The 26,088-nt window shown below is 50.9% G+C and overlaps 3 protein-coding genes across 3 annotated transcripts; 2 read left to right on the top strand and 1 right to left on the bottom strand.

Moving 5' to 3' along the window:
• Positions 1-477: 477 nt before the first annotated feature.
• Positions 478-2,380, bottom strand: PV07_09854 (uncharacterized protein; the record flags this gene model as incomplete). Its single annotated transcript, XM_016397147.1, has 9 exons — positions 478-622; positions 676-986; positions 1,047-1,147; positions 1,198-1,373; positions 1,434-1,527; positions 1,584-1,749; positions 1,812-1,991; positions 2,048-2,132; positions 2,229-2,380. 9 exons carry the CDS (start codon positions 2,378-2,380, stop codon positions 478-480), a joined length of 1,410 nt encoding a protein of 469 aa, XP_016244338.1.
• A 5,728-nt stretch (positions 2,381-8,108) lies between these two features.
• On the top strand, positions 8,109-8,324 carry PV07_09853 (uncharacterized protein; the record flags this gene model as incomplete). Its single annotated transcript, XM_016397146.1, has 1 exon — positions 8,109-8,324. One exon carries the CDS (start codon positions 8,109-8,111, stop codon positions 8,322-8,324), a length of 216 nt encoding a protein of 71 aa, XP_016244337.1.
• Positions 8,325-19,696: 11,372 nt separating this feature from the next.
• Positions 19,697-20,347, top strand: PV07_09852 (uncharacterized protein; the record flags this gene model as incomplete). The annotated part of the gene is made up of 2 exons (XM_016397145.1): positions 19,697-19,885; positions 20,129-20,347. The coding sequence occupies 2 exons, from the start codon at positions 19,697-19,699 to the stop codon at positions 20,345-20,347; spliced, it is 408 nt and encodes a 135-aa protein (XP_016244336.1).
• Positions 20,348-26,088: the final 5,741 nt, after the last annotated feature.

The following is a 26,088-nucleotide window of genomic DNA, read 5'->3' as shown; positions in this document are numbered from 1 at the left end:
GTAACCTAACTAACCGTACCTTTTAGTTTGTGACCTCGGACATGTCAGAGATAGGGTTCGAAGACTGGCAGAGTAGTCTTGCTGACTTCGCCGATCCGCGCCAATGGTTTCAGAGTATTCCTAGGTAGAAGGATTTTGATGTGTATACTCGCCCCATGCCCTGATTTCCCAAGCGAATGGGGAGGGCAGTTATGAAATGATCGTAATCCACCTGCCGACCCCAGCTATTTATAGCGTCAAATCAACGTACTTTTTGCTATACTCTATGTCAGGATGAAATAACTGAGGTGGAACGTAATGCCATTCGGGAACATGTCGTCCATCTGGTAGATTGGAAATGCAAAATTCCTCCGCCACGAACCTGGTGTGCTCTTGCGATATCACACCCTCGGGCTAGATACGCAACGGAAATCTCAAGAGGGCACCGTCTTTCTTCGCCATCTTTCCTATTTCAGACTCGTAGGGCTTCCTGCCCGATCATGACTGGAGCTCCTTCTTGGAGACCATGTTTTGGAAGAACTCCTCCTTGAAATTGCCATCCGAGTCCAGCCTTGTCTGAGCCTTCTGCCACTCTGACTTGATCAAGGCGACGCGCTCCGGTCCTCGGGGTCGGATGTCACATCTTTTTTGCACCCTGTCAGCTAGACGGCACTGCCGGATTTGGGAGGAACGCACTTAAAAGCCTCTGGCCTGACAATGAAGCCTGGTGTCACGGCGTCACGGTTGATAGGAAGGGGGTTGCCGTTCTTGTCCACTGCCCGGTGGAATTCAAAGCCCCATAGTAATCGCGAGATGGCCAAGAATAAGGCTCGTTCCGCAACATGAAATCCAGGACATACTCGCCGCCCCGCACCGAAAGTAAAGTGTGGTCGGTTGAGCGAGTCGGCGTTGATGCCATAGTTCTCATTCAGGGTCGCTTCTGCACTGAAACGGGTGGGATCAAAAGTACGAGAGTTTTCGTATGTGTTGTGGTTCAAGGTCCATATCTATTATCCTTGTCAATCACTTCAAAGACAAAGCAACCCTTCAGAACTTTGACAACGCACATTCATCATGATGGTGGCGCCTTTGGGGATTTTCATGCCTTTGTAGATGTCATCGCAGACAACCGAATGTGGCACGGCGCCGCTGATCGGACTCGGTGCCCCTGCAGGTCTTGGTGAGCAAAGCGTCTGTCGATCAAGGCGGCCAGCGTACATCTCAGGGTCTCTTCCACCACAGCACGGATGTAAGGGAGGCGTTCCCGGTCCTCCCAGGAAGGCATACAATCGGCGCCGATGATCTGGTCGATCTCTTCCTGCGCCTTTCGCTGCACGTCGGGGAAAAGGACCATCGCTTTGACGAAGCCTAGCAACGTATTCCAAGTGGTGTCTCTGTGAATTATGTAAGAATAGATCTGGTGAGCTCAGCCCCATGCTTCTGCGTGTGCTTACGTTGCTGCGCCGAAACCATGCCCTGCATTATGGGCAATTTGTCTTTCTGTGAGGTGGTCGGCGTCCTTGTCAATGAGCATGTCCCGAATGAAGCCTGCAGATCATTTAGCCCGTTGGTCACCAAAGCAGCTATCCAAAAGTTTGTATTACTGGGATATCGCTTCCCACAGGCGATCTTCTCCTTGGCCCCTTCGAGTAGTTGGAAGAAAAGCCGATCCTCAAGTTTCTGAATATCGGAAAGCGCGCGTTTGAACGAGCTCATCCAGACTGGCATCACCCGATACCAGGGACGAAGGAAGGGGAAAAAGTCGACTGGCTGAAGGTTGATCGCTGCTGACGTTCGGTCCATCCACTAGGAACCTCATTGGCATCTGGAACGATAGCCAAGGGCACAAGGCTTACCTCAATAAGACCCTTGACATATCCCGTATACACATTGGGTGTTCGCCAGCCGTAAAGGACTGTAGATGCGATGCTCGCCGTATATCTTTGTAGGTTGCCAACCCAGTTGCTGGAATGTTCTACCATGTCATGCATGAGCTGCACACTGTCAAAGATCTAGCCAGATCTTTCAGTTGATTTCCCACACATTCCTGGTCCTTCGGACTTCGTACCTGATAGGGCAGATAGTTGTTTGCCGTTTTCACATTGAGACGGACGTGGTACATCTTGCGTTGGCGTCGCCATGTTTCGTCGTTGCTGGACAGCGGAAGCGTTAGCGACCTTTGCTGCTACTTTGCCCGTTGTCCAGGATAAAAGAGAGAGATTAGAGATCAGTGAAAAGTTTGCACACACTCCCGTAGAGCAATGTTCAAGCCGTCTCCGAATTCGCGCATGTAGAGATCTGGACGAGCCGAATAGATGTTGCTTCGCTTCTCGATGAGATCTTTGACTACTTCGGGGCTGTTCAGGAGGATCATATCCTGACCACCCAGTTTTAACGACATAATAGGACCATCTGATAGGAATAAGCATGGATAGATAGACCACATCATCATGGTAAGTACACTTATTGGCCCATTTTTGGAATTCGAGATGGAAATTCTGCATCGGCATCTGGAGCAGATTCCCGAGCACTGGATATGTCTTAGGCCCTTTTCGACCAGTCAGTACGGTTTCTAGTCTCATCGAAGGGAATCGTGGTGCTGCATGCCAGGTGGGAAATCTTTGGGGCGCATTCCATATTGAGCTATTCTATAGCATAGGATGCCAACAGCTGCTGCTACAACGGCCCAGATGACCACTGGATGGTACTCCGGCGCCATCAAAGTCTGATGGTCTGCTAGATTGAAACCGGGACTGGGAATAGTTGTCTCATGAGATTGAGGTTGATGTGTACGGATTCGAATAATTGAACCAGAGGCTGAAAGTAAGAACTCGTCCAAGCTCGTTAAGAGCCTATTAGGGTTTGTAGCCCATCATTCCTCCGAAATGGCCGGGCTTTGAATATTGCCCTAGATGCAGGGTTTCCTCCCTCGGAAGGACACAGGGATCCACATCCACATGAATTGAAGCAATCGGATACAACCGACTCTCTTCCTCCGATCCAATCAAGCTTGACCAAGGGTTCCCAGATCCCCCTGATGGGTCCTCGGATCCTGGACACGCTTCCTACAGCCTACATACTGGGGCATCAGGCTCAGTCACACAGACCTAACTCTCTCCGGAACCCTGAGAGAAAAAAGGTTCATGTTTGATTGTCGTCTCGTGGGATTTGTCGGATTGGTTGTGTCACTATCAGAAACAAATTTGGCACTCCTGGACTGAGCCTTACTGTCCTTTCATAAGGCTGGAAGGCGTAACTCTTACACTGAACACCAGATTGTGTTAACATTCGAGCCATGGGATTCTTGGAGCCTGTGACCAGCCGTGTGCTGGCTCACGTGCCGTATCCAACAACCTTCGCTTTGGCCGCCATTCTCCTTGTGAGTGACTGAGCCTGCAAGCATTCTCATCGATGAAGGGCTTTCTGACAAAGCTCTTAGGTTGGATGCATCATCTACTTCTCTCTCACCTATGATTCACGCCTTAAACATCTGCCTCCAGGACCCCGAGGCTATCCTTTCATCGGGAGCCTCCCATCGCTTGTGGATCCTAGTAAAGTCCCCGATATCTCGCGGGAATGGGGTCGTAAGTATGGCGAGCTGGTTTATACGAAGATTGGTGGGACACGTTTCGTTTGGCTCAATAGTCCTCGAGTGGTCAAGGATTTGATGGACAAGCGTGGGACGAAGTATTCCGGTCGCCCTTATGCCCCCATGGTTGACAATGTGAGTGGCAAAGCTCGAACGTTCTTCATGAACTATGGTGAGCGGTGGCGAAGTGTTCGCAGGGTCAGCCACGCCTGCTTGAACCTGACGGCGAGCAACTCGTATAGACCGGTGCAAGATTTTGAGTCCAAGCAGGTTTTATACGATTATCTACACAACACGGATCCACAGAAGTTCTACGACGACAACCGCCGCTATGCCGCCAGCCTAATCATGACCATCACATATGGTCGGCGGGTGGCTCGCTGGGATGATCCCCATATCGAGAAGATCTTCACGGTCCTGAAACACTTTGTCGCCATGGCGAGTCCAGGAGCCTGGCTGGTAGATGCCTTTCCTTCCCTAACTTACCTGCCATCATGGATGGTGCAAAACTGGTACAATATTGGACGGGAGTGGTTCAAATATGACAGCAAGGTTTACCTGGACCTGTACCGCAACTTGGTCAAACAGGTCGAAGAAGGCACTGCCCCCGACTGTTTCGTCAAGGATTTCTATCTTGGAAATCCCGCCAAGAATGGCATTGATGAGCTGACAGCGGCATATGCTGCAGGTTCTCTGGTCGAGGCGGGCAGCGAGTCAACTTCATCGGTCATCAACGCCTGGCTCAGAGCATGTATCCAGTATCCTGAGACGGTCAAGGCTGCCCAAGAAGAGGTTGATAGTGTGGTTGGGCCTGATCGCCTGCCCACATTTGAAGATGAGCCAAATTTGCCCTATGTCCGCGCCATGGCCAAGGAAATCCTGAGATTGGTGCCCATCACTAAGTTTGGCACACCCCATGCAACCACCGAAGACGACTGGTACGACGGGTGGGTAAATTCCCTCTTCTTCTCTCTGGATCGAAAAGAGTAACGTCGAGCTGATTCTTGATCCTGGCAGCTATTTCATCCCCAAGGGTTCGGTGGTCATGCTGAACTGGTGGGCCATTCATTTCGACCCTAAGCTGCGCCAAAACCCCTTTACATATGATCCCGCGCGCTTTGTCAACGATCCCTACAGCACCGCCGAAGCCGTGAATGCCGCCAACCCGAACGACCGAGATCATTTTGCATATGGGGCCGGACGACGGATTTGCACGGGACTCCACGTGGCCCAGAACTCCCTCTTTATCAATATGGCGCGGACGGTGTGGGCATTCAACCTGCATAAATACAAAAACCCTGTCACGGGAGCCGTCGAGGAGCCGGACATGTCGGCTGAAGACGGGTTTTTATGCATTCCAAGGCCGTTCAAGATGGTGTTTGAGCCTCGAAGTCCCGAAAAGGCGAGGATCATCGAAAACGAGTGGAAGTCGGCGGAAAGTCAAGGCATCGAATGGACGCGGAAGCAGGCAAGGCTGTGAAGCACAACATTTTAAGATAAAGATAACACCCGTAGCGATCCAAGGACAATCTAGTATCCGCATGTCGCACACTACGGTCAACATGATGAAGATACATTCTCTCTGTCTCTCGCGGGCTTCAGCGAATCCGAATTCTAAGTCAGATAATAGAGATATTGGATGAAAGCATTTGTCTTAATCAAACTGGACTATCCAAGACTGCTCTACGCAAACCCACGTATCATGAGTTGCGACTTATCCTAGTAGTGATCCGCGTCAGGTGAATCCTCATGACACTAACGCGTTCCTACTCGGACTCACATATGCCGGACGGTCGGAAACTTCTCATGCCGTAGATCAAGGAGATCCTTTCGCCATATCCCAGGGAAACAAAGCGAGAAGTGTCTCGCTGCGCTAGCAAAAGATTTCTTTGGCTACATGTTACATGACTTTCCTTGAGGCCGGCGAAGCAGATATAGTTCACACGACAGTCGAAGATTGTTCACTCATTACACCATCAAAGGCGTATGTAACCCTGCCCTCTACCTATTCTGCTGCTTCCACCAGAGCTATCCCGACATCTATTATTGCGATACGGAAAACATGGCGAGCGATTTTTCTGTCAAAGATAAGATCGTGGCGATTACCGGCGGCGGTTCCGGTACGTCTATATCGGAAGTCTTAATTTCCTCCTGGGACAGGCACATTCCCCAGGGAGCCATTGAAGCAGACCCGCAGACGACAGCCTGATGGATTGATTAACTCATCATGCAGGTATCGGACTTTCCTGCGCTCAGAATGCGCTGGACGCGGAGGCGAAGGCTGTCATCATCGCGGACTTGCGTTTGACTCCGGAGGGCGAGAAGATGGTCACCGCAAACAAGAACGTGGTGTTCGAAACGTGCGACGTGACCAAATGGAAAGACCTGCAGCAAATGATCGATGCCAGCGTGAAGCATTTTGGGGATGTCCCAGACGTTTATATTGCATCAGCAGGAGTGTTTGAACCTGTAAGTCGCCAATCGTTCCAACGGAGTAACCGTAGAATATATAAGTTGTCCTATCCGTATTTCCTCTAACCTTTTGCGCTGGATTACTCACAACTGAGAGAACAGCCGTACTCCAATTTCTGGGACGATCCGGAGGGGTTGGACGCAGATGGCTACAAGGCCGTCGACATCAACGTGAATCACCCGGTGAGTTGTGTGAATGTGTTATTTTGATCCCTGTTGACGATGTCGACCTGCAGATTAAGCTGACTCGGCTTGCTATGCGCGCACTCTTGGGTAAGTCGAAGCGTGGTGTGGTCGCCATTGTGGGGTCCATGGCGGGCTACAGCAAACAGTATCCGGCTCCCATCTACGTCGCTACAAAGCATGCAGTGGTCGGATTCACACGTAGCTTAGGGGAAGCTGAAGGGCTACAGGGTGTTAAAGTGGTGGCGATATGTCCTGGGTAAGTCTTCGTTCGCCTGATGCCCATTATCTTTTTTCTTTACCGGGTCCCGGTTACTGATCTGTCCAGAATTGTGTCAACTCCGATTTGGACCACCGGGACCTCAGGATCCGGAGGGCGGTTCGGTATTACCGACCAGATCAGCATCACCGCAGATGAAGTGGCCAAGGTACTGTTTGATACGGTAAAATCCGCCAAGTATCCTGGAGGAACAATTATGGAAGTCTCGATGCTCGGTACGCGGGTCATTCCTGAATGGCATATTGCCCCGCCGGGCGAAGCTGAAGGGGAGACGGCCGAGGGCTCTGCCACGCCAGCGGATGCAATTCAACGCGTTACAGGGTCAATCTTACAGACGACCGAAAAGGAGAAGGGAGCTCTGTTGTAGATGATTTGACTTTAGGTCAGGGTTGGAACAATGCCTTCGAGTTTAACAAGCCAGCCCTTAGACCGTGCGAAACAATTTTATTTTACCGGCATATACTGTATTCTACTCCTTGCTGAATGCCTTCACCCAGGGTGCACTGTCCTGAATACAGTTAGTTTGACACGATATTGTCCATTGGCAATTTCACTCACTCCCCAGACGCGATAGAGGGAGCACAGCGGATCTTTGGATGTGTCGCCGCTGAATGTAATCCCCCCAACGAACTCGACATCGACGATCTCCCCATTCTTGAACCATGACTTGAGTTGCCCCAAGACTATGATTTCGCTGTAGTCGGCCTTGATGGTGTAGATGTGTAGCGGTTCATGTCGGCGATCTTTCTGTGTGATCCAGGCCCCGGCACGACTAGCGGCAATGGCTGCGGAAAGATTCGAGCATTAGCCATCTCTCCTCGAAGGGGGGAAGGGCATGATTTCTGTCATCGGCGACCAATTAGAAGGTATATATACACACCTTCTCGTCCTTTCAGAGGACTAGCCAGTCCGTACATAGTGGCATCCGGGGTAAATAACATGGCCAGCCGCTCTCCGGCATCTACGTCTTGGTTATCGGCCAGGTGGTAGAAATCGTCGACCCATTTTTGGACGGCTGCTGGAGGAGGCTCTTTGGTATCTGGCCATCTAATGTGGAAAGGGCCGGCAGAAGCCATACTTTGATTCCTAAATATGTTCAAAGAAGTGCTGTAATGCGAGGGTAAACTACGAAGATGCTGAGTTGACCACTGTCAATGAGAAGGGCAAAAAATAGAGAATGGACGCCTTAGGTTGAGTTTGAGCTTAAACGAGTTGAGTATCTCAAAAGATGGTATATGAAATCCGTCCAGGCCCCCCCATCAAGCTTTCTTGCTCCCCCTAACGCTGGTCCCGGTCATACGGATAAGAGGCGGTCATTGCTCGGATGGAATTCTGCCGACCACCCGGTTAGCATTTTCCATACCTTTCCTATGTTTTTGATGTGTATACCGGTATATTCTGTCATGGCTGAGAATTGAGACTTGTACAGCAGCTGTCTCGTCACGTCTCCTATCGAAGCTTCTTTCAACATCTGGGTACTGTCGGTATAGCTGGTCTTGTGGAAGACAATTAGAAGAGGGTTTTGGTGATTGTCAAAAGCGAAGTACCAAGGAGCTCAAGGAGGCAGGAAGCAATAAGATCCTACTCGGGGAAATTGCGAACAAGATGGAAAAGGAAGTCGCAACAAACCCTGGAGCAGGGGGATCAGATGGAGCATCCAGCACAAGTCCTGTCAGAGAACAAGGACTGGAAGAGGTGCTCGCTGATGACACTGTGTTGATCATTGGAGGCGGTCCAGTAGGAATGATGACGGCAACCGTCCTGGCTTTCTATGGGATCAAATCTGTTGTGCTCGAACGCAACTTCACGACCACTTGGTAAGGGTTCCGCGTGGACAGCGTTTCTGTTGGCAGACTCTCGCGCTGACGAGTTTGAAAGATGGCCCAAGATGGACCTCACCAACGTTCGTTCAATGGAATTCTTCCGAAAGCTGGGTCTTGCTGAAGGCCTTCGGGAGCGAGGTAATTAGAAACGAACCAATTTGTGTTGGCTGCTGAGAAGTCTGAAGGTGTCCCTTCCCACATCCCCTACACCGTACTCATATCCAGTGGGCTGAGTCAAGATTCTGCCATCACACAGTGGAATCATCCCAGTGTCGACGAATACCGGCAGATGATTGCCGGAAGGAATGACGGCACGATGCCTCTAGAACCGTGGCAACGGATCTCGCAAGAGATATTCGAGGCATGGCTGAAACAACTATCGGAAACTAACGATTTGATCGACTTGCGCTTTGGTTGGAAGCTCGAGACCGTCCATGAGACAGAACAAGGCGTCGAAGCGACGGTGACTGACCTCAGCCGCTCCAAAACAGTGAGATTCAGATCCAGGTACGCCGTCGGATGCGATGGAGCTTCCAGTCGAGTACGGCGAAACTTGAATATACCACTTGATGGTGGTCCGGTGTAAGCAAATACCTGAAGTGGAAGGCATTGTTGACGCTAACGGGACTTCTTGAACACCAGGCCAGGGTTTGTGCTGCTGGTACACTTCAAGTCCCATGACCTCACAAGGCTTCACAAGCAAGGTCGGTTCTGGCATCTGTTCATGGCTGGAGAGCACGTCATGGGTGGAGCTACGATCTCTCAGGACGAAAAGGCGAGCTACCAGGTTGCCCTGATTCCACCAGAGCTGCGACTGACATATCCTAATAGGACACCTTCACCACGCACCTTTTCTTACCGATGGACGCCGACGAGTCCGCAATTGGCACGGAAGAGGCAGTCTATCGTGTTCTAGGGGGGATGTATCAGCCATATGAAGTGCAGATCGATCAGGTAATGGTACGTTCGACCTACAGACCCAGCGTGGCAGTTGCTCGCCAGTATTCCAGTCCCCAGGGATGGATCTATCTGGCGGGCGACTCTGCTCATCAAAATATACCCACCGGCGGATACGGCATGAACATGGGCCTGGGAGATGCGTACGATATCGGCTGGAAGCTGGCGGGGGTGATGCAAGGGTGGGCAGGTAAGGGAGTTCTGCAGTCCTACGAAGAGGAGCGTCGACCGGTCGCTCTGACCAACGTGGAACGGTCAGGAGTGCATATGGCTGTGCACGCCGCCGTGCCCGACATTTTGAAAGGTTTCGCCAACGAGCTCGATGCCAGCACTGACAAAGGGCGCCAGCTGCGGCAAAAAATTCACCAGCATTACCAGGCCAACGATGGCGAGAACACGGACCGTGGCATTGAGATGGGATACCGGTACAAGTCTGCGATCACGATCCCCGACACAACGACGAAAGAACCCGATTGGACGCCGCACGAGTACGTGCCCACGACCTGGCCAGGAAGTCGGCCACCGCATGTCTTTCTCAAGGACGGCAAGACCGCCATCTTCGATCTGTTGGGCAAGTACTTTACGCTAGTCCACTTCATATCCGGGGACACCGACAAGGCTGGACATGCAGAGTACTTTCACGAGGCCGCCAAGACGATGGCAATCCCCTTTGAACACATTACCTTGAGAAACGAAGACCACGCCCGTGCATTGTGGGAGCGGAATCTGGTACTTGTCCGACCCGACGGTCACGTAAGTTGGAGGGCCGATGTCATTTCGCATCGGTCCACGGCGTTTCACGTCCTAGAAGTGGCAACTGGGTACCATTATGATGCGGCCGGAGAAACAATTGCTCAGCAGAAGGCCGACATCAATGGGAAAATGGAAATTGAACCGGGAAAGGACCAACCGAGAGAATTCACACTGGTCGGAGAGGCCAAGAGTCAAGACAGTGAGTATCAACTCGACAAGATGGGCGAGTTTCAGAAGTGAAAGAGGACCATAGACTACATTGTATAAGGGTGATCCGCTGCTGAATGCGTTGTTGTATCTTTCTGTTGAGTCCTGTTGATTGATCCCGTCCATGTGCTGGAGATTCCAGTAGTCTATCTTCCACCAACCATGTATCAATGAGCTCCCAAGTGATCTATAGCGCCAATCAGATAATCAGCCTTGTTTAACTTGCCTTGTTGATTTCTCCGGGTCAAAAATCTATCATGTTTCTACAGCAATGAGAATCGGGTTGGGGCCCGGTTGACCCGGAATCTGGTCAAGCTCCCAGTTTCCGGTGAAACCGAGGCCAGGACTGCAGTGGGAGAAGTTGAGGTACATCGGTACTTAACCGCCATTGGATCCGGTGATGGAATGATGGAGTTTTACCGCAACGAACATCAGGCCGTTTTTCTTCTTCGCAGAACCCTTCTGTGTTGTCCTTCTTCCGCACATCTCATCTTGGGTGACATGACGTCTCACAAATTCAAGCGCCTCGTCCGATTCGAAGACTCGAGTCGGACTGTTCATTATGGAGAAGTTCCTGCAAGTCATCAGTGGTCCGATGATTTAACGGGGCTCTCTGTCCCGACTTACAGTGGCGGATTGCCCTGGGAGAGCGACTTCGAGCTCACTGAGACGACCGCAACAATTGCCAAAGTGTTGAGGCCCATCGAGACAACACCAATCGTCTACGGTATTGGACTGAACTATCGTCAACACGCGGAAGAGGCCAAGGTAACAGGTGCCCGCATTATGGAAATAGCCCACTAACTCTCTCATCAAGATCCCCCTGCCACCTTATCCCATGATTTTTGTCAAAGGGGTCGGGTCTTGTGAGTAGCCGTTTTCTGTTGTTGTACAGAATTCAGCTTAATATAGTCTCTTGTGACAAGACGCATTGGCCGATCCGTACGAAGACATCCCCGTCCCCAAAGAGGCCCAGTTCATGGACTACGAGGCAAGCGGCCACATTCTTCACCATGATCATCGTTCATTTGCTAATGTACACTCTCTTGCTTGTTGCAGGGCGAACTGACCATCATCTTCGGCCAAAAGGCTAAGAATCTGACCGAGTCGGACGACATCGCGGATTACTTGCTCGGCTACACAGTCGGTAACGACGTGTCGTCACGGTATTGGCAAGACCCTGTGCGGGCGGGCGGACAGCACGGCTACGCCAAAGCCTTTGACAAGTTTTCGCCTATTGGACCCATCTTGGTGTCGCCAGCACAGATCCCCGATCCGACCACACTCACAATGAAGACCTTAATAAATGGCCAGCAGCGTCAGATCACAAAGACGGACGATCTCATCTTCGACATTCCTGCTATTGTCCGGCATTTGACGCGTGGCAGGACGATCGAACCCGGCACGGTGGTCATGACAGGGACGCCGAGTGGAGTGGCGGCGTTCATGAAGCCACCAGCATGGCTGCAAGATGGGGATGTGGTAGAGGTGGAGATTTCTGAGATAGGGAAAATCCAGAACAAGATGGTGTTCGACTCAGTTTTATAGCTAGAGGTAATTGATAAATCGACGGTATCTGAGTGTCAAGGTCACCGATTTGAAATGCAGATCGGGGAATCTGAGGCGCGAAGCTACCAAAGGACAGGACTTCCCTTTCGTCCACGCAATCTGTCTTTCCGTTTCCGCCTCCATCTTCATCCCTTGACGATCTTACTGATCTTCGTCTCAATGACGGGTCCCTTTCCTCCGCTATTCACAAGAAACCGACTCGCCCCAACAAAGCGGCTGATCTCTAGACTTTTGAAATTTGGTGCACCAGTCTCCCGCATCAAGTCAGTCTGAGGCATCATGCATTATGTTATGTCTGAGGGACAACTTACCTCGAATGTGATATGTGTGACTAGAGAGAGACACACTGTTAGCGAGACGGCCTCTTATCCTACACGATCTATTTTGGAGGATACTCACACACGTGTCCAAAGTCCGTCGTCTTCGCATCCGGGCTGCCAGCTAAGATCAGACCGAAAGCAGGAGTTACTTCGATATGGCCTGTGTAGGCATAGGAGATGGTCTACGTAACTCCGTGTTATTTGAATTGGAACAAGAACGAACAGGGGAACGCACTGTGCCATCTTCATTTCTGTCACGTCGCAAATTAACAATTGGATATTCACGATTTGGATATCCTATACTTACTTCAAAGCAGCCTTGACGTCGATTGTCACATACTTCATATCCTCGGTGACTTTGAAGTGGTCGGTGCCGAATAAAATTTGAGCGTCCACGGCAGGCTCAAAGCCTGGTTCACTCTTTAATGTGCCCGCATTGATGAGCTATATTCAGCAGTCAGCAGTCAGCAGAATCAACTTTGATTCCTCTTCTCTTATCGCTACCCTTCTCGGTGTGAGAGACTGGGCTGCAGGATTCTGGGTCTATTTACCGCGATACATAGCTGGCTGCCGCTGTTGATTTTTCCTATTACCACTGGTCAACCGTTGCGGGTTGATATATTCCAAGGTTCGTTGAATACCAATGTTCACCGGTGCATCGAATGTAATCTGAGAGGTCACGAATACTTAATACTTTTGGGACTTTTGACTGGATAGGAGAGTTGGTTTTGGATGGGGAGGGGGAAAACTTGCCTGCGCTGTAAATGCGGGTTGTAAGGCTGCGAAGCCCGACATTTTTACAGACAAGAGGAAGAAGAATCAGACCAGCGAGCTCTCTATAAGACAAGTCACTGTCAAAGGTAGGTACCTGTTAGAGTTCTCTGCAGTGTAAATAATGGGAGTCTTGTCCAGCAGGTCTAACTGTGAGTTCTCATGCGACTTTTCACTCAGCGCCTCCCGCAACATAGGGCGTCGGAGCATATGACACCATGGGTCGATGCCCTTGCATAAAGAACCGGATAAATTGGCACAAACCCCGGTTGGTTTTGTGACCCGTTCACCGGTGTACGTGTATGGCCACTTTAAGCAGGGGCCTAACCAGCAGGAGGGGGCGAATTGCAGAGAAATGTCCCAATGTCCTGTCTTGCCGGCATGAAGGAAGTTTGTCAAGAATGCCTCTGACGCCGTTTGATCGACGAGTGTCATTCCAGAAATCCAGTTTTGTACAGTATGCCCTATAGTTACCGGGTATACCATGCATGTGATTGACATGAGGGAAGCATGTCAAGTACGAAATCTAGGAATACAGCGAGAGCCACGGGAACTTGGTCCGTGAAATTATTCCTCTGTTTCTTCGATTCCTCATTTCCCCCATAATTACGTCTTCTGGGTAGCTGAGCCCTCCTTCAAGCTGATATTCTCCTGGACTTGCAGCCCGCTGGTAAAGTCTGCCTTCCCAGTGGCCATGTTAGCCGGAAATGAATAGTGCTCATGTACATATTTCCAGACTCCGTCCACCTTGCGCATGATCGATGTCGTTCGGTATGTCAAGTTGAATGGTTCACCATCGGCCGCGGTGCCGTAATAGTTCTGATGAGCAGTGGCATAACCGCATTCGGGCGTGATGGCGATGATTTCCAGATCTTTGATGCGCAGGTTCGCCCGGGCCAGGTACGGAGTGATGTGGTCGTAGTGAGGGCGGAAGCCGGGCCGTTCGACCGCGCCCATCAGATCAAAATAGTTGGCCTCGTCCAGGTCGTAGAACCGTTTTCCCGCATCCGGGTCTTTGTCCGCTACATGGTTGCAGAAATGTGAAAACTCCTTCCAGTGCTGGAGGATTTCATCTTCCACCTTTGCAAGCTTCGGATCATGGTCCTGAAGAACGCATCGATTCAATGACAATGTCGCTCGTCTGCTTGGAAGACGAAACCTACCTTGCTTGGTGGGTACGACAGCTTCTTTAACAAATCGGCATTTGTCGTGAAATCGTCCTGCTGTTGTGTCAGCAGTAGCTACAAGTCGAGCTTGTTGTCCGCACCTCTGTGAGCCACGACATGTTTAGACGCGCCAGAAATGACAGCCTCAAGAAGCATAGTATTAATTGTCGAATTCTATGGCGACTAATGTCAGAAATATGGCCGGCTCGATATATAAAGTTGGATTTCAATATATCTAAAGGCCTAGTAGTTCTGTTCCTGATTCGATTGGCTCGGAAGCTGCAACTCCGTGACAACCTCCCAACGGAAGCCGGAACAAGAGTAACACGCGGCCGGCGGCAATGACCAATACCCAACACGGTTAGAGCCGCAGTCTTCATTTGACGAATGCATCATACATACGCACGATTAATCAGCCTTCAGGTATCCTTTTCCAGCCTTCGCATGTTGTCCAAGCAAAAAGTGCGATATACAAAGTGAATCAAGTGATCAGCGTCAGTCTCTGCTACGAACGTCCAGACAAATACCCTTCAACGTTGCTCAAGATGGCCGTGGACTTTGATAGCCCGTTTCAAAAAGTTATTCCTCCGCAGAAACTGGCCCATGTCGTCTTACGCACGCCACGGTTCAGGGAGATGGTAGACTTCTACAAGACCTTTCTGGGCGCGGAAGCCACGCACGAAAACGACTTCATCTCCTTCCTCACCTACGACGAGGAGCACCATCGGATCGCGATTGGAGCCGTGCCAGGTACCTCGGACAAGATCAAGACCTCGGCCGGCCTGGAACATATTGCCTTTTCTTTTGCAACCCTGGATGATTTGCTACTGGCATATAGGCAGCGAAAGTCCAAAGGGATCCTGCCCATATGGAGTGTCAACCATGGTCCGACAACCAGCATCTACTATCAGGATCCAGATGGGAATCAGATCGAGACACAGGTTGACAATTTTGACAAGGTGGAAGATGCAAATGTGTTCATGGCGTCTCCCGAGTTTGGCGAGAACCCAGTCGGGGTCGACTTCGACCCAGAAGATATGATCAAGAAACTGCAAACCGGTTATGATGGTCGGGAGTTGAAGAAGAGAGCAAACATCGGTCCTCGAGGGTTGGATTCAATACCTGTTCCCCCGCCACCTGTACCCATCCAGGGGCATTGAGCGGACCTTGGTTCTAGATAAAGTGCATGGTAACTCCGTTAACAACTCCGTTAACAACTCCGTTAACATACTTCTATCTACTTTGTTCCTGTCGCAGAGTCAATTGTGCATTTTATGAACCTAGAATGGCCTCAGATGTACTGCGAAGAATTTGGGAAGCTGGAGTGTGGTAATGGCCATCATTATCGTCGTCCTCACCCGACCTTTTCTTTCTCTAACAGAGCCAGTATGCGTCTCTCTACATCGTTCTGCTCCGGTTTGACCCCAACTCCGGCAGGCGGCTCCGCGTTAAAAGCGGGAACGTTCCTCCATTGTTGTCCCTTTGCAACCTCCAAGACAGTCCCCGCTGGCCACTGGTTTGATTCCACCAAGGATTTCATTCCGAGGGCAATCTCGGACGGTTGAGCGCAGACCTCCTTTGTGATCCCATATTCCTTCATGGCCCGGGGCGCGTCGGTCCATATCCTCGTATATACCATACTGCATGAAATGTGTCAGTGGGGGATGATCCAATGGTAAGTCAGACCGTCTGCATGCTCGGTCCAGAAAGCAGTGCCTCTTACCCCGGAGCACACGCGACCACTTTGATATCGGCAATCTCGTCCAAGTCTGCCATTGACCGCGTAAAACCGGTGACGGCGTGCTTAGAAGCCACATATAGCGGGGCGGTGAAATTAGGCGTGTATCCTGCCAGCGAGCCCACGATCAGGATGACCCCCTTCTTATGGTGCCGAAGAAGCTCGCGGATTCCGATGCGGGTGAATTGGATGGCGTGGCCGACGTTGACGTCGAGCAAGCGGTATCTGTCGTCTTCGAGGTCCTCCCAGAAATTAGACGGCCCTCTCTGTTGATGTCAATCTGGGTACTATAGCATCATATCATGTGGTGAGAAATGGCCACTCACCGCTTCGAAAACTCCGGCACCGGCAACGAATCTGCGAAACGGACTCAAGTCAATTCCCAAGCTCACCACATCTCACATGAGTCGTCATAGTATTTACAAGTCAGGAATCTCGCCAAATGCCTGTTCTGAGGTCTTGACCAACGCTTTCAGCTGATCCCATTGTGCCACGTCTGTTTCCTGATACACGACTTTGCATTCTGCTCCTTTTACCTCTTGTAGCCATTCCTCCAGCTCCGGTGTGGATCGAATATCTGCTGCTAATACTCGACAGCCACTTTTATGGCAGAGTTTCGCGAACTCGAGGTTGATCCCTGTAGATCCAGATCTGTCAAATTTTCTGAAGTCTCATTCTTGGGCTGCCCAAACAAGAATGGGATTACCTGAGCCAGCGCCCGTTATCACGGCAATTTTTCCGTCGAGACTGAAATCCCCCAGGACCATAATGCATGAGATGCCTATCCAGCTACTCTTTCAATGGTATATGTCAGTGGTCTAAGAGGCTATATACCGATTGCCAAATACGAGGATCAGACAGACAACTACTGGGGGCTAAGACTGGATAACAAGAATACAATATGACCAATTTCGAGGTTGGATTGTTTGGGGGAAGTGACCATCACCATTTCCGCTCCTCTTCGCCAATGAGGTGGAGAAAGCAGGTACCCGGAAAGCGAGGCTGATCCCACCCTCCTCCAGATCCTCGGACGTGCGCCCCAAATGCTCCGGACAGGATTTGCTCCACGTCACACCGCAGGAGTCGCCTCTACGTGCGACAATGCACAACTCTCTGGAGTAAGGCATTTCCTGTGGTTCATCCTGTCGATCTCGGAAGGCCGGGATCTCTGAATGGCAGATAGGTGACAAAAGCCACATCCTTGGTAGGGCACTTGATAATGGCAGGCTCCAGAGGTTTGAAGAGACTCTACAACTACAATCTGGTCATCGCCATTGCTGCCCTCACATTTGTAACTCGAAAAGATACTTTGACTTTGTGAGCACCACCATCATGTATGTCGTGGTAGCTGTGGTCGTCGTTCTGGCAGTCCTGATTATCAGGTTTCGAAACTTTGGCATGAGGCCCAAGGATTACCCTCCAGGTGCTTCCTCCCTTTGATGCTTTGGAAGACATGCTGAGACAATACATCAGGGCCACCGACGATCCCCATATTTGGGAATCTCTTCCAAATGCCGAGACAGAAGCTGCATGAAGGGCTGGCAAAGCTGTCGGCGCAATGTAGGGATTTCTTAATCTCCTCGGAACAGCTACTAACACCCAATAGATGGCCCTATCATGGGATTGAAACTGGGGGGTATGAATGTAATTGTTATCAGCTCGTACACGACGGTCAAAGATCTCTACGACAAGCGTAGCAGCATCTATTCGAACCGCGTGGACAATTACTTGCGTAAATTTGGGTACAATCTAATGATATCGAATCGAGAGTAAGCCTACAACCTTCTTCCTTCTGTCAAAGCGTGCCAGATAACAGATCCTGATAGCAACGATGATGTGTGGCGTCGTCAGCGAAAGATGTATCACACGGCTCTAACGAGTACGGCAGCGACTCGATACTTGCCCTATCAGGTATGCTCTATCGTCCCTTCATGTCGGGCATCTCGGGACTCACGCATTCCAAGCGATTTGAATCAAACCAGTTGCTCTGGGACTTACTGAACGCTCCGTACGACTCTTTTGATGCCCTCAAGCGCTACACCACTAGCACCGGATCCACCATCACTTACGGCTGGCGAGTCAATCGGGCCGACAATCACTATGTAACACGCCTTTTTGAATGGATCGAATCCTACACTTTGGTGGGCATTGCGACTCAAGTTACCGAGTTCTTCCCTATGCTCCGGCCGGTCCTGAAGAACACGCCCAACTCTTTGAACAAGCTGAACAAGGAACTCTCCCGGCTCACCATAATGGAACGAGATCTTTGGCTCGACCTCCTACGTGAAGCCAAGTCCAAGGTTGACCGAGGAAAGCTGAACCCCTGCTTCGCTGGCGACATGCTCACCAACCAGGACAAGGATGGGCTTAACGAGATGGAGATGGCGTTCAACGCCGGCCATGCATGGGCGGGAGCCTCGGATACCACGTTCAACACACTGCATGGCTTCGTCAAAGCGATGATCTTGTATCCGGAGGTACAGCAACAGGCTCATCAGGAACTGGACCAGGTGGTCGGTGCCGACAGGATGCCGGAATGGGAGGACCGAAACCAGCTGCCGTATGTTAGGGCCATTGTCAAGGAAAGCTTGAGGTGTAAGAGTCCCTGAGCCGGAAGAAAGTTGCAGACAAAAGACGCTGACTACCAACTCTCGGCACGGTCTAGGGTGTCCAACTGCCGTCTTGGGAATTCCACACGCTGCAGCCAAGGACGACGAGTACAAGGGGTATAAGATCCCCAAAGGAACATCCGTTGTTCAAAATGTGGGCGGCATCAAACCCCGGTTGAGAAGTTATTCTTACTAACCAGACACTCGTCTCCAGATATGGGGTATCAACAATGATCCCGTCCGCTACCCGAACCCACGCAAGTTCGATCCAACGCGATACATTCACGACGCGATGCTTTCACAAGAGTCGGCCGCCCAGGCGGATCCGGCACTGCGCGACCATTTCACATTCGGCTCTGGTCGCCGGATCTGCCCCGGCATGCAGGTGGCCGACCGCAGCTTATTTATGGTCATCGCGCGCATGCTGTGGGCTTTCGACATTGAGAGGGTGGGTGACGAGGTCATTGAAAACGATGCCATGACCACCGGTCTGGTTGCAGGGCCGATGCCGTACAAATCCAAGTGCGTCCCCCGAGACGACAGGCGGGCGAAGTTGGTCACGGACTCCTGGAAGGAGGCGGAAGGCTGGCTCGATGACGAGAGAAATTACAGTCAGGCGTGGTACCAGAAGGAGTTCTGGAAGAAATGACGGCCTTTGAACACAACACAACACTTCATTGACATGTTGACCGTCGATGCTATGGGTCATTCTACGGATAGTACTGCATAGACCTGTCAGCTGGCAAGCCAAGATCAAAGATAGTTCAAATCTCGAAAGAAGTAGCTCAAGCAATACATTTCCCCCCTTCTATCAATCGCCTTCATCACAGAGTGGCCACGTGACTCAAACACCTCAACGCTCCAAAAGCATAAGAGTTCTCTAAACTCAATGTTTCTCATTGTGAACAGACCTCCGCTCCCAATAGGGATGGTCAAAATCCCCCGCAAGGTTGGAGCGGGGGCCTGAGGGACCGGAGAGGAACTGGTACAAAATAGCTTAGTCGCCCCGGAGCAGGTCCGCCGCAATTCCCGATTGGCTGAAGAGATGACAAGTGACAAGTACTCCGTAGAGGTATCGTATCTGGATACAACCCCCTTCATGAGGCTATTAAACCATGGCATGACACTAAAGCCTCACTCAAATTGGAGCTCTCGGATTCTGGGATCTTTTTTGGCCTTAGAACAAGTTTCGAGGGAAGGAGCACCGACAGTTTCCCCCCGCTTGCCACCCATAAGCAATCATATCAATCCCCTGGTCTAGCTAAGCAGAAAAGCTAGGCATGGCCGAGGCGTCGAATCAGGCGGACGGGGTTTCCCCCCGCAACCCCTCTCACCCAGTAACTATGCTGGCGTTCGTCACACGGAGCGAACATCTGTCGGTCGAGGAGTTCCAGAAACATTGGGTAGAGAATCACGGACCCCTGGTGGGAAAATTCCTGTCGTCCATGGGAGTTCTAAGTTACCGGCAAGTACGTGAATCACTACCATCCATCAAAAGATTGAGGTTCTCCAGAGTCCTCTCAACCATTGATCATTGCGTTGTCGCACGAACATGAGGTCTTTTGCTTCTGTCGTTGATGAGCCGATGATGTGGGAATGATTATTCGACTCACTCACACACCTACACACAACTACACACACAAACGCTGCGTTCTGATGTCCATCCAGCCAATAGATCAGGGTTAGAATTAATTGTTGTTAATCCTATCTAGTTCCACATCGATCAGCGCAACAATCCCCTCGGCTACGACGGGATCGTTCAGCTGGAAATCCCATCCCTGGAGACCTGGGGCAAGATCTCATCAGACAAATACTACCAGGAGGTCATTGTGCCGGATGAGCAGAAGTTCTTCCAGTCGGCCAAGATGGTCATCCTCACAGGCCAAAACTATTCGGTCGTCGAGGGTGGGCAGTATGTGCTAAACAAGTAACTTCGCAACTTCAAATGAAAGAGGCAAAAGAGTCGCTTAATGCCGAGGGGGAAAAAAGTCGTCCAAGCTATGTCACGTCTGTTCTTCGTGTAAATAATGCCTGTTGTGGGGACTGGCCTTTCTTGGTGGTTGCTGAAAAAGAGGCTTGCTAATGATCCCTGAATAGATGCTCCAATCCGACTCCCCTGAATCTTAAAAAAGTGAGCAGGTGGAGCACGTGAATAGTAAAGTAAGTGAGCAGTGAATGAGCAGTGGGAAGATAGTATCAAGCAGGCCGCTTGCGGAATGAGTGATATGTCGTTCTTCCGAGTCTTGGGCCCATTGGCTTCGGTTCCCAATAGATGGTGCCGGCCTCATGACAAGGCCAAGGGAATTGGCTACAAAATCCCTTTTATCCGGCATCCAATTTTTCCAAATCTATTTCTCTTCTCGTTCATTATCCTTTACCTTTCTCTGTTCTTCCTTCTCAAGGCGCCATCTCACATTCAAACCATCTTAGGCAGAGGTCAGGGCTGAACCGCAACGATCACCCACGCATACGCAAAGATGCTTGATCCACTCACATCTCAGCGGCCGCCGACGGTCACGGAGATGCCATACGATGAAAGTGTCATGTTTACCATATCCACATTTATCCCTTACGTCGGTTGTATCCTCTTCGCACTGTACCAACTGGCCTTCCAATTCGATTCCACAAGCATCCTCTTCATGCTTGGCGGCTCACTGTGCGTGGTGCTGGACCCATTGATCAACTCACTCGGATGCTGCTATTTCGCAAGCACCGAGTTGATATTGCACGCTCATGATGGTCGACCGATCCCTTGGTTCATGTTGGCTTCGTATGGCACATTCAACGGCGGGTTTGGATACTGGTGGTTCACCAAATTCCAGAGCCAAAAGACACCCATGACGGCTCGCGGCGTGTGGAAGCTGTGGGCATTTGCCTATGTCTCGAATCTGGTCCTGGAGTACCCTGTCAATCAATGGGAACTACAGTCGTACTTCGGATTTCAACCCTTCAAAGTACTCGGAATGCCCTTGTGGTTCCCCGCGGTGAACTCGACAATGCCCATTGTGGCAGCGTCTCTGATTAACGTCCTAATTAAGGCCGAATTTTTGAAAGGTTGGAAGAAGCTTGCCATCATCTTGATCATCCCATCGGCGGATATTCTGGCAAATGGGGCAATGGCCTGGCCGGTTTGGATTGCCCTAGCGGTGGATGAGGGATACCATATTTCCTACCCGATGGGAGTTGTCACTTTCATCTTAGTTGCAATCTCACTAACGCTCGTCGGTCTGCAATTTGACGGTGCTGGGGGTCGGCTGAACAAAAGCAGAGGCAAACAGAATGGCAAAGCCGTGTGACTTGTTACGTGATGGCCGTGAAACCAGCCTCATTCCAGATCCAGCGTCTCTGCATCGGAATATGGTGGGGAATACATATAGAAGGAGCTCATGGAGAAGGCTTCTTTGTTGAAATGGAAAGATGAAGTAGTCGCGCCTACTGCGGAGTCGGCATGAATTCAGCGCTCCTAGGCTTGCAAAGTTATGAACTTGAGCTTTATTCCAAGGACATAGAACCAAACTCAAATCAAAAATCGGATCTAAGTCTCATGTTCCTGCAATCTTGAAGTAGATTGAAGGATGCCGGTTGCTTCCATGCCTTGGCCCTGAGAAGTAAGCTGATGAAAGGCTCATTCTGAGGCACTGCTTCCTTCCGAACGCCGGATCAATGCAGGATGACAATAATTCTATTTGAAAACCTTCTGGCCTGAACCCTTTCCCCGACAACAAAAGTTGTAATGCATAAACTTGTCTTGCACAATTGCGAATTCCATCACCAACAATGGCCGCACGAACGACACCGTATAAAATTGCCATCTTCGGTCCTGGTGATGCCGGTTGTATAGTCATCCGCGAGGCCACGCGCCTACCAGAATTTCAGGTCGTTGGGGCCTTTGTGTTCTCCGACAGAAAAAAGGGTGTAGATATTGGAACTTTGGCGGGCATCGAACCCCTTGGGGTCAAATCTACCGGCGACTGGGACGAGTTCCTCAAGATCAATTCTGACGTGGTCGTCCACACAGCCCTGGACGCCCCCTTCCTGGACCCGCTTGCTAATTTTGTGAGGCTGCTTGAGGCGGGCAAGAACGTCGTGACAAGCCATCCGTACAGTTACTTGCCCGCTCGGGATGCGGCTTTTGGAGAGGAAATCAAAAGTGCATGTAAACGAGGTAAGGCGACGTTTCATGCTACTGGACTCAATCCTGATCTGATGACCCAACGGGTGGTTACTTTGCTATCTGGCCTGTCCAACGACATTAAGCGCATCGAACTGGAGGAATATTTCGACTGTCAGGACCAAGCGAATGCGAGCAATCTGCAAGTCATCGGCATCGGAGGAGCCATTGCGGACACGATCGATGAGAACAGTCCGGCCATCTGGTACCAGAAGCATTACAACTATCAAATGATCCATCATGTTGGGAGGGAATTCGGGATCAAGATTGATCGAATCGAAGCGACCAAGCAGTGCCTCGAGGCACCGGAAGACGTTGTCCGGCCCGTCATGACCGTAAAGAAAGGCCAGACAGCCCTCATCTCATATACTTCCACCGGCTATAGCGACGAAAACAAACCGTTTATCAGCATTAAAATCACCTACTACTTTGGTCAAGTGATGAAGCCGGCAAAGCTTGATAAAGACAATGTATACATCGTCACCATAGAGGGGAGACCATCTTCACGCACGGTTCTGAGTCTGAAACCCTCGTATCTGACTGATGCCACAACGATCGAGGGCGAACCTGCAGCTCCTGCCTACCTGACCTTTGCAGTGGCTTTGCTCCAAGCGGTGCCAATGGTCGCGGAAGCTCCTCCGGGCTTCAAGGCCCCTGATGTACCTCAGGTCCACTGGAAAAAGGACCAGAGGAGCCACGTGGCTTCATGCTACAAAGAGACCTAGTTAGGGAGGACGGCATTGTTTTGCAGAGGTAGACGGAGGAAGGAGAACGACGTATTTTACGAATTTTTTATCATTCACGGGTCACACAGAAAACTTCCTAACTCGCCTGCTCTATAGTAGCTATTCGGAATACTCTCTGAAGAGGGTTGAGGTCTGGTAGCATTGCAGCCCTGGGGTACGGGCCGCGAAGCCTGACGCTGACGGCCGAGATGGATACCACTAGGACGGCAGCATTCCATTGTTAGAATCAGAGAAAGGCTGCTCCGGGTCCGGGATGCAAAAGAGATAGTCATATCCAGCTACTTCAAGCCAAGAAATAATATCGAGTTTATAAGCAACAACAATCGAGGTATCACCATTATTACACACGTAGAGGTCTTCCTTAGTTCTAGCATCCCAAAGGCTTCCCCCACTTTATGGTTTCGACGACAAAAGATGGCGGCCTCTCCAGAACTCACTCACGTCTTCACTCTCAATATGACCGGTCCCGCTGGATTTCCACACATTGAAACAAAATACTCGGATCTCTGTGTTGCTCACGGTATGTCATCCATCCTTCCGGCTGCGTCTTCCCTCCGGAAGCTCCGGGGCCGGCCTTTCCTTCTATAGTATTGTGGAAATTGTCAAAGCCAAAGTGGTCATTCATTGTACTAACCCAATTCCGCACGCGCGGATGTTTAGTGACGGAGGGCACCCTCGAACTCCCCGACGGCCAAAAGATCGCTAAGGTGGTCACAGCGTCGGACTGGATGAGAATCAAAGGGAACATCGTGTCGATCGACGCGCGGTCCAGTGCACTCTCGGACGACGGCTCGCTGAACATGGAGTTCGCCTATACCGGAAAGATGCACGTGACCCCAGACGTCTTCAAGACCTTTTCAGGGGAAGAAAAGTGCGAGGTGGACTTCTGTCAGCTGTACTACTACACTATACCGAGGATCTTCAGCAGGAGTGAGGAGTATGCCTGGGTGAACGACACCGTTTTCGTGGGGCAGGGAAAGATCGGCGTGAAGGAGGTAGGGAAGATCACTATCTCGTATCAGATATTCCGCGTAGGTTGAGTGGAAACGAGACTGTGCATTTCATTTTGCGAATAACGGACAAGTCCTCCGTAGAGAGAGTGTCGGAAGTTGGGATGATCGAAGTTTTGCTGAGTGACCTCTTTGCTCGCCACACACATACGTGATCATTTGTGTGTGTGTCTCTCTCTCTCGCTCAAACATTTCAGACAAAAGTATGACCAGGCGGGTAGCGCTCGCTAGTCAAGCTCGTCTGCAGTCTAGCATGCCTGTGTGACCGAACCCAGATGTGGGTTCGAGCTTGTCAAGCCAGTCGTCGCGCGCAACCTTCATTTCCGGCCGTCTCTGAAGGACACCGAGGGTAGAGGGAAGGGATGAAAAAAAGAGAAGGGGGGGGTGAGTGAAAGCGACCCGGAGCATAACAGCCACATTGCATAGACCCATGACCCTTTGGGGAAATGAGATGACCCATCGAGGCTCAAGAGCTGCTGTAGGAGTTAGACTCGTCCTGAAAAGAAGACTTTACCACTTCCCATAAGGTTGGGAGTCATCCGGTGCGGCGGAGCCTTGTTTCCTAGATCCGGACGCCCGATCACTTGGCTGGGGTCCTTAGGGGTCGCGTTTTGCGGAGCAACCTGCTTTTTATAAGCCGGGGTGACCTCAGCGTCGGGTATCTGCTAGAAGAGAGAGATCTTGATCTTCTTGCAAGTCTTGACTGATTTGTTGATTTACTTTGATGCCGGGCGATGGATGCACAGACGGATCGAACCATGCAGACCAACAATCAGGCGGTGGAAAAGAACGAGGGCTTTCAATATGCCTCCCACGTCGGACGTTCTGATGTGCAAATCGAGCACAGGGAGGCCGGCTCTGACACCGACTCCATCGCAGAGGAAGCAAGAGAAGTCGAGTCCTCGGCGGCCCTGGGACGCCACTACTTTCGCCATTGGCGCCTTGTTGGGTCGATGCTGGTATGTGCAATCAAGTTTTTGAGGTATACTTGATCTCGCAATGCTGACGAAGCAACAGGCTATGGTTCTAAGCTATGCCACGGGGTTTTGGGCATATGTGATGCCTTCATTCTCTCTGACTGTCATTGAAGCGGATCTTGGTATGTGGACTGCATGTATTCAGCCGCTTCATGCATCTTGACAGAAATCACAGGCCCTAGTCAGAATGTCATCTGGATCATCCTCTCTTTGACAGTTTGCCAGACGGTATCCTTCACCATCGTCGGTCGTTTGTCGGACTTGTTTGGCCGTCGTTGGTACCAGATCATCTTCGGCACCATCGCTTTCGCTGGGTACATCGTGGCCAGTCGAGCAAAGACGGTCAACACGCTGATTGGGGCTGCAAGTCTTTGGTGCATCAATAAAGCCTCGTATCTCTTGGGCTGACTGATGTGGACAGGGCGTCCTCATGGGATTTGGTTCGGCCACTCAAACCCATTGTGCCGCCATTGGGGGAGAGCTTCTGCCAAACAAATATCGCTATCTGTACTTCGGCGCAGTCGCTTTTTTCTTCGGTCCTCTCTCCGCGATTGCACCTGGTATTGGTATGTATATCTTTCCAAGACAGAATTTATTGGTGCGGGCTGCGAGATGCTGATTGATTTCTTAGCACTGAGCTTGGCCACGCACACCTCCCAAGGCTGGCGATCAATCTACTATCTCCTGGCCGGCACAACCTTTGCCGCAGTCATCTTGTTCGCCATCTGCTATCATCCTCCCAAATTTGAACAACTGCATACCCGGCAT

The sequence above is a fragment of the Cladophialophora immunda genome (assembly GCF_000835495.1).
Source record: "Cladophialophora immunda strain CBS 83496 unplaced genomic scaffold supercont1.6, whole genome shotgun sequence".
In the NCBI taxonomy this organism is placed as follows: Eukaryota; Fungi; Ascomycota; class Eurotiomycetes; order Chaetothyriales; family Herpotrichiellaceae; genus Cladophialophora; species Cladophialophora immunda.
This window is presented reverse-complemented; position numbering and strand designations above follow the sequence as displayed.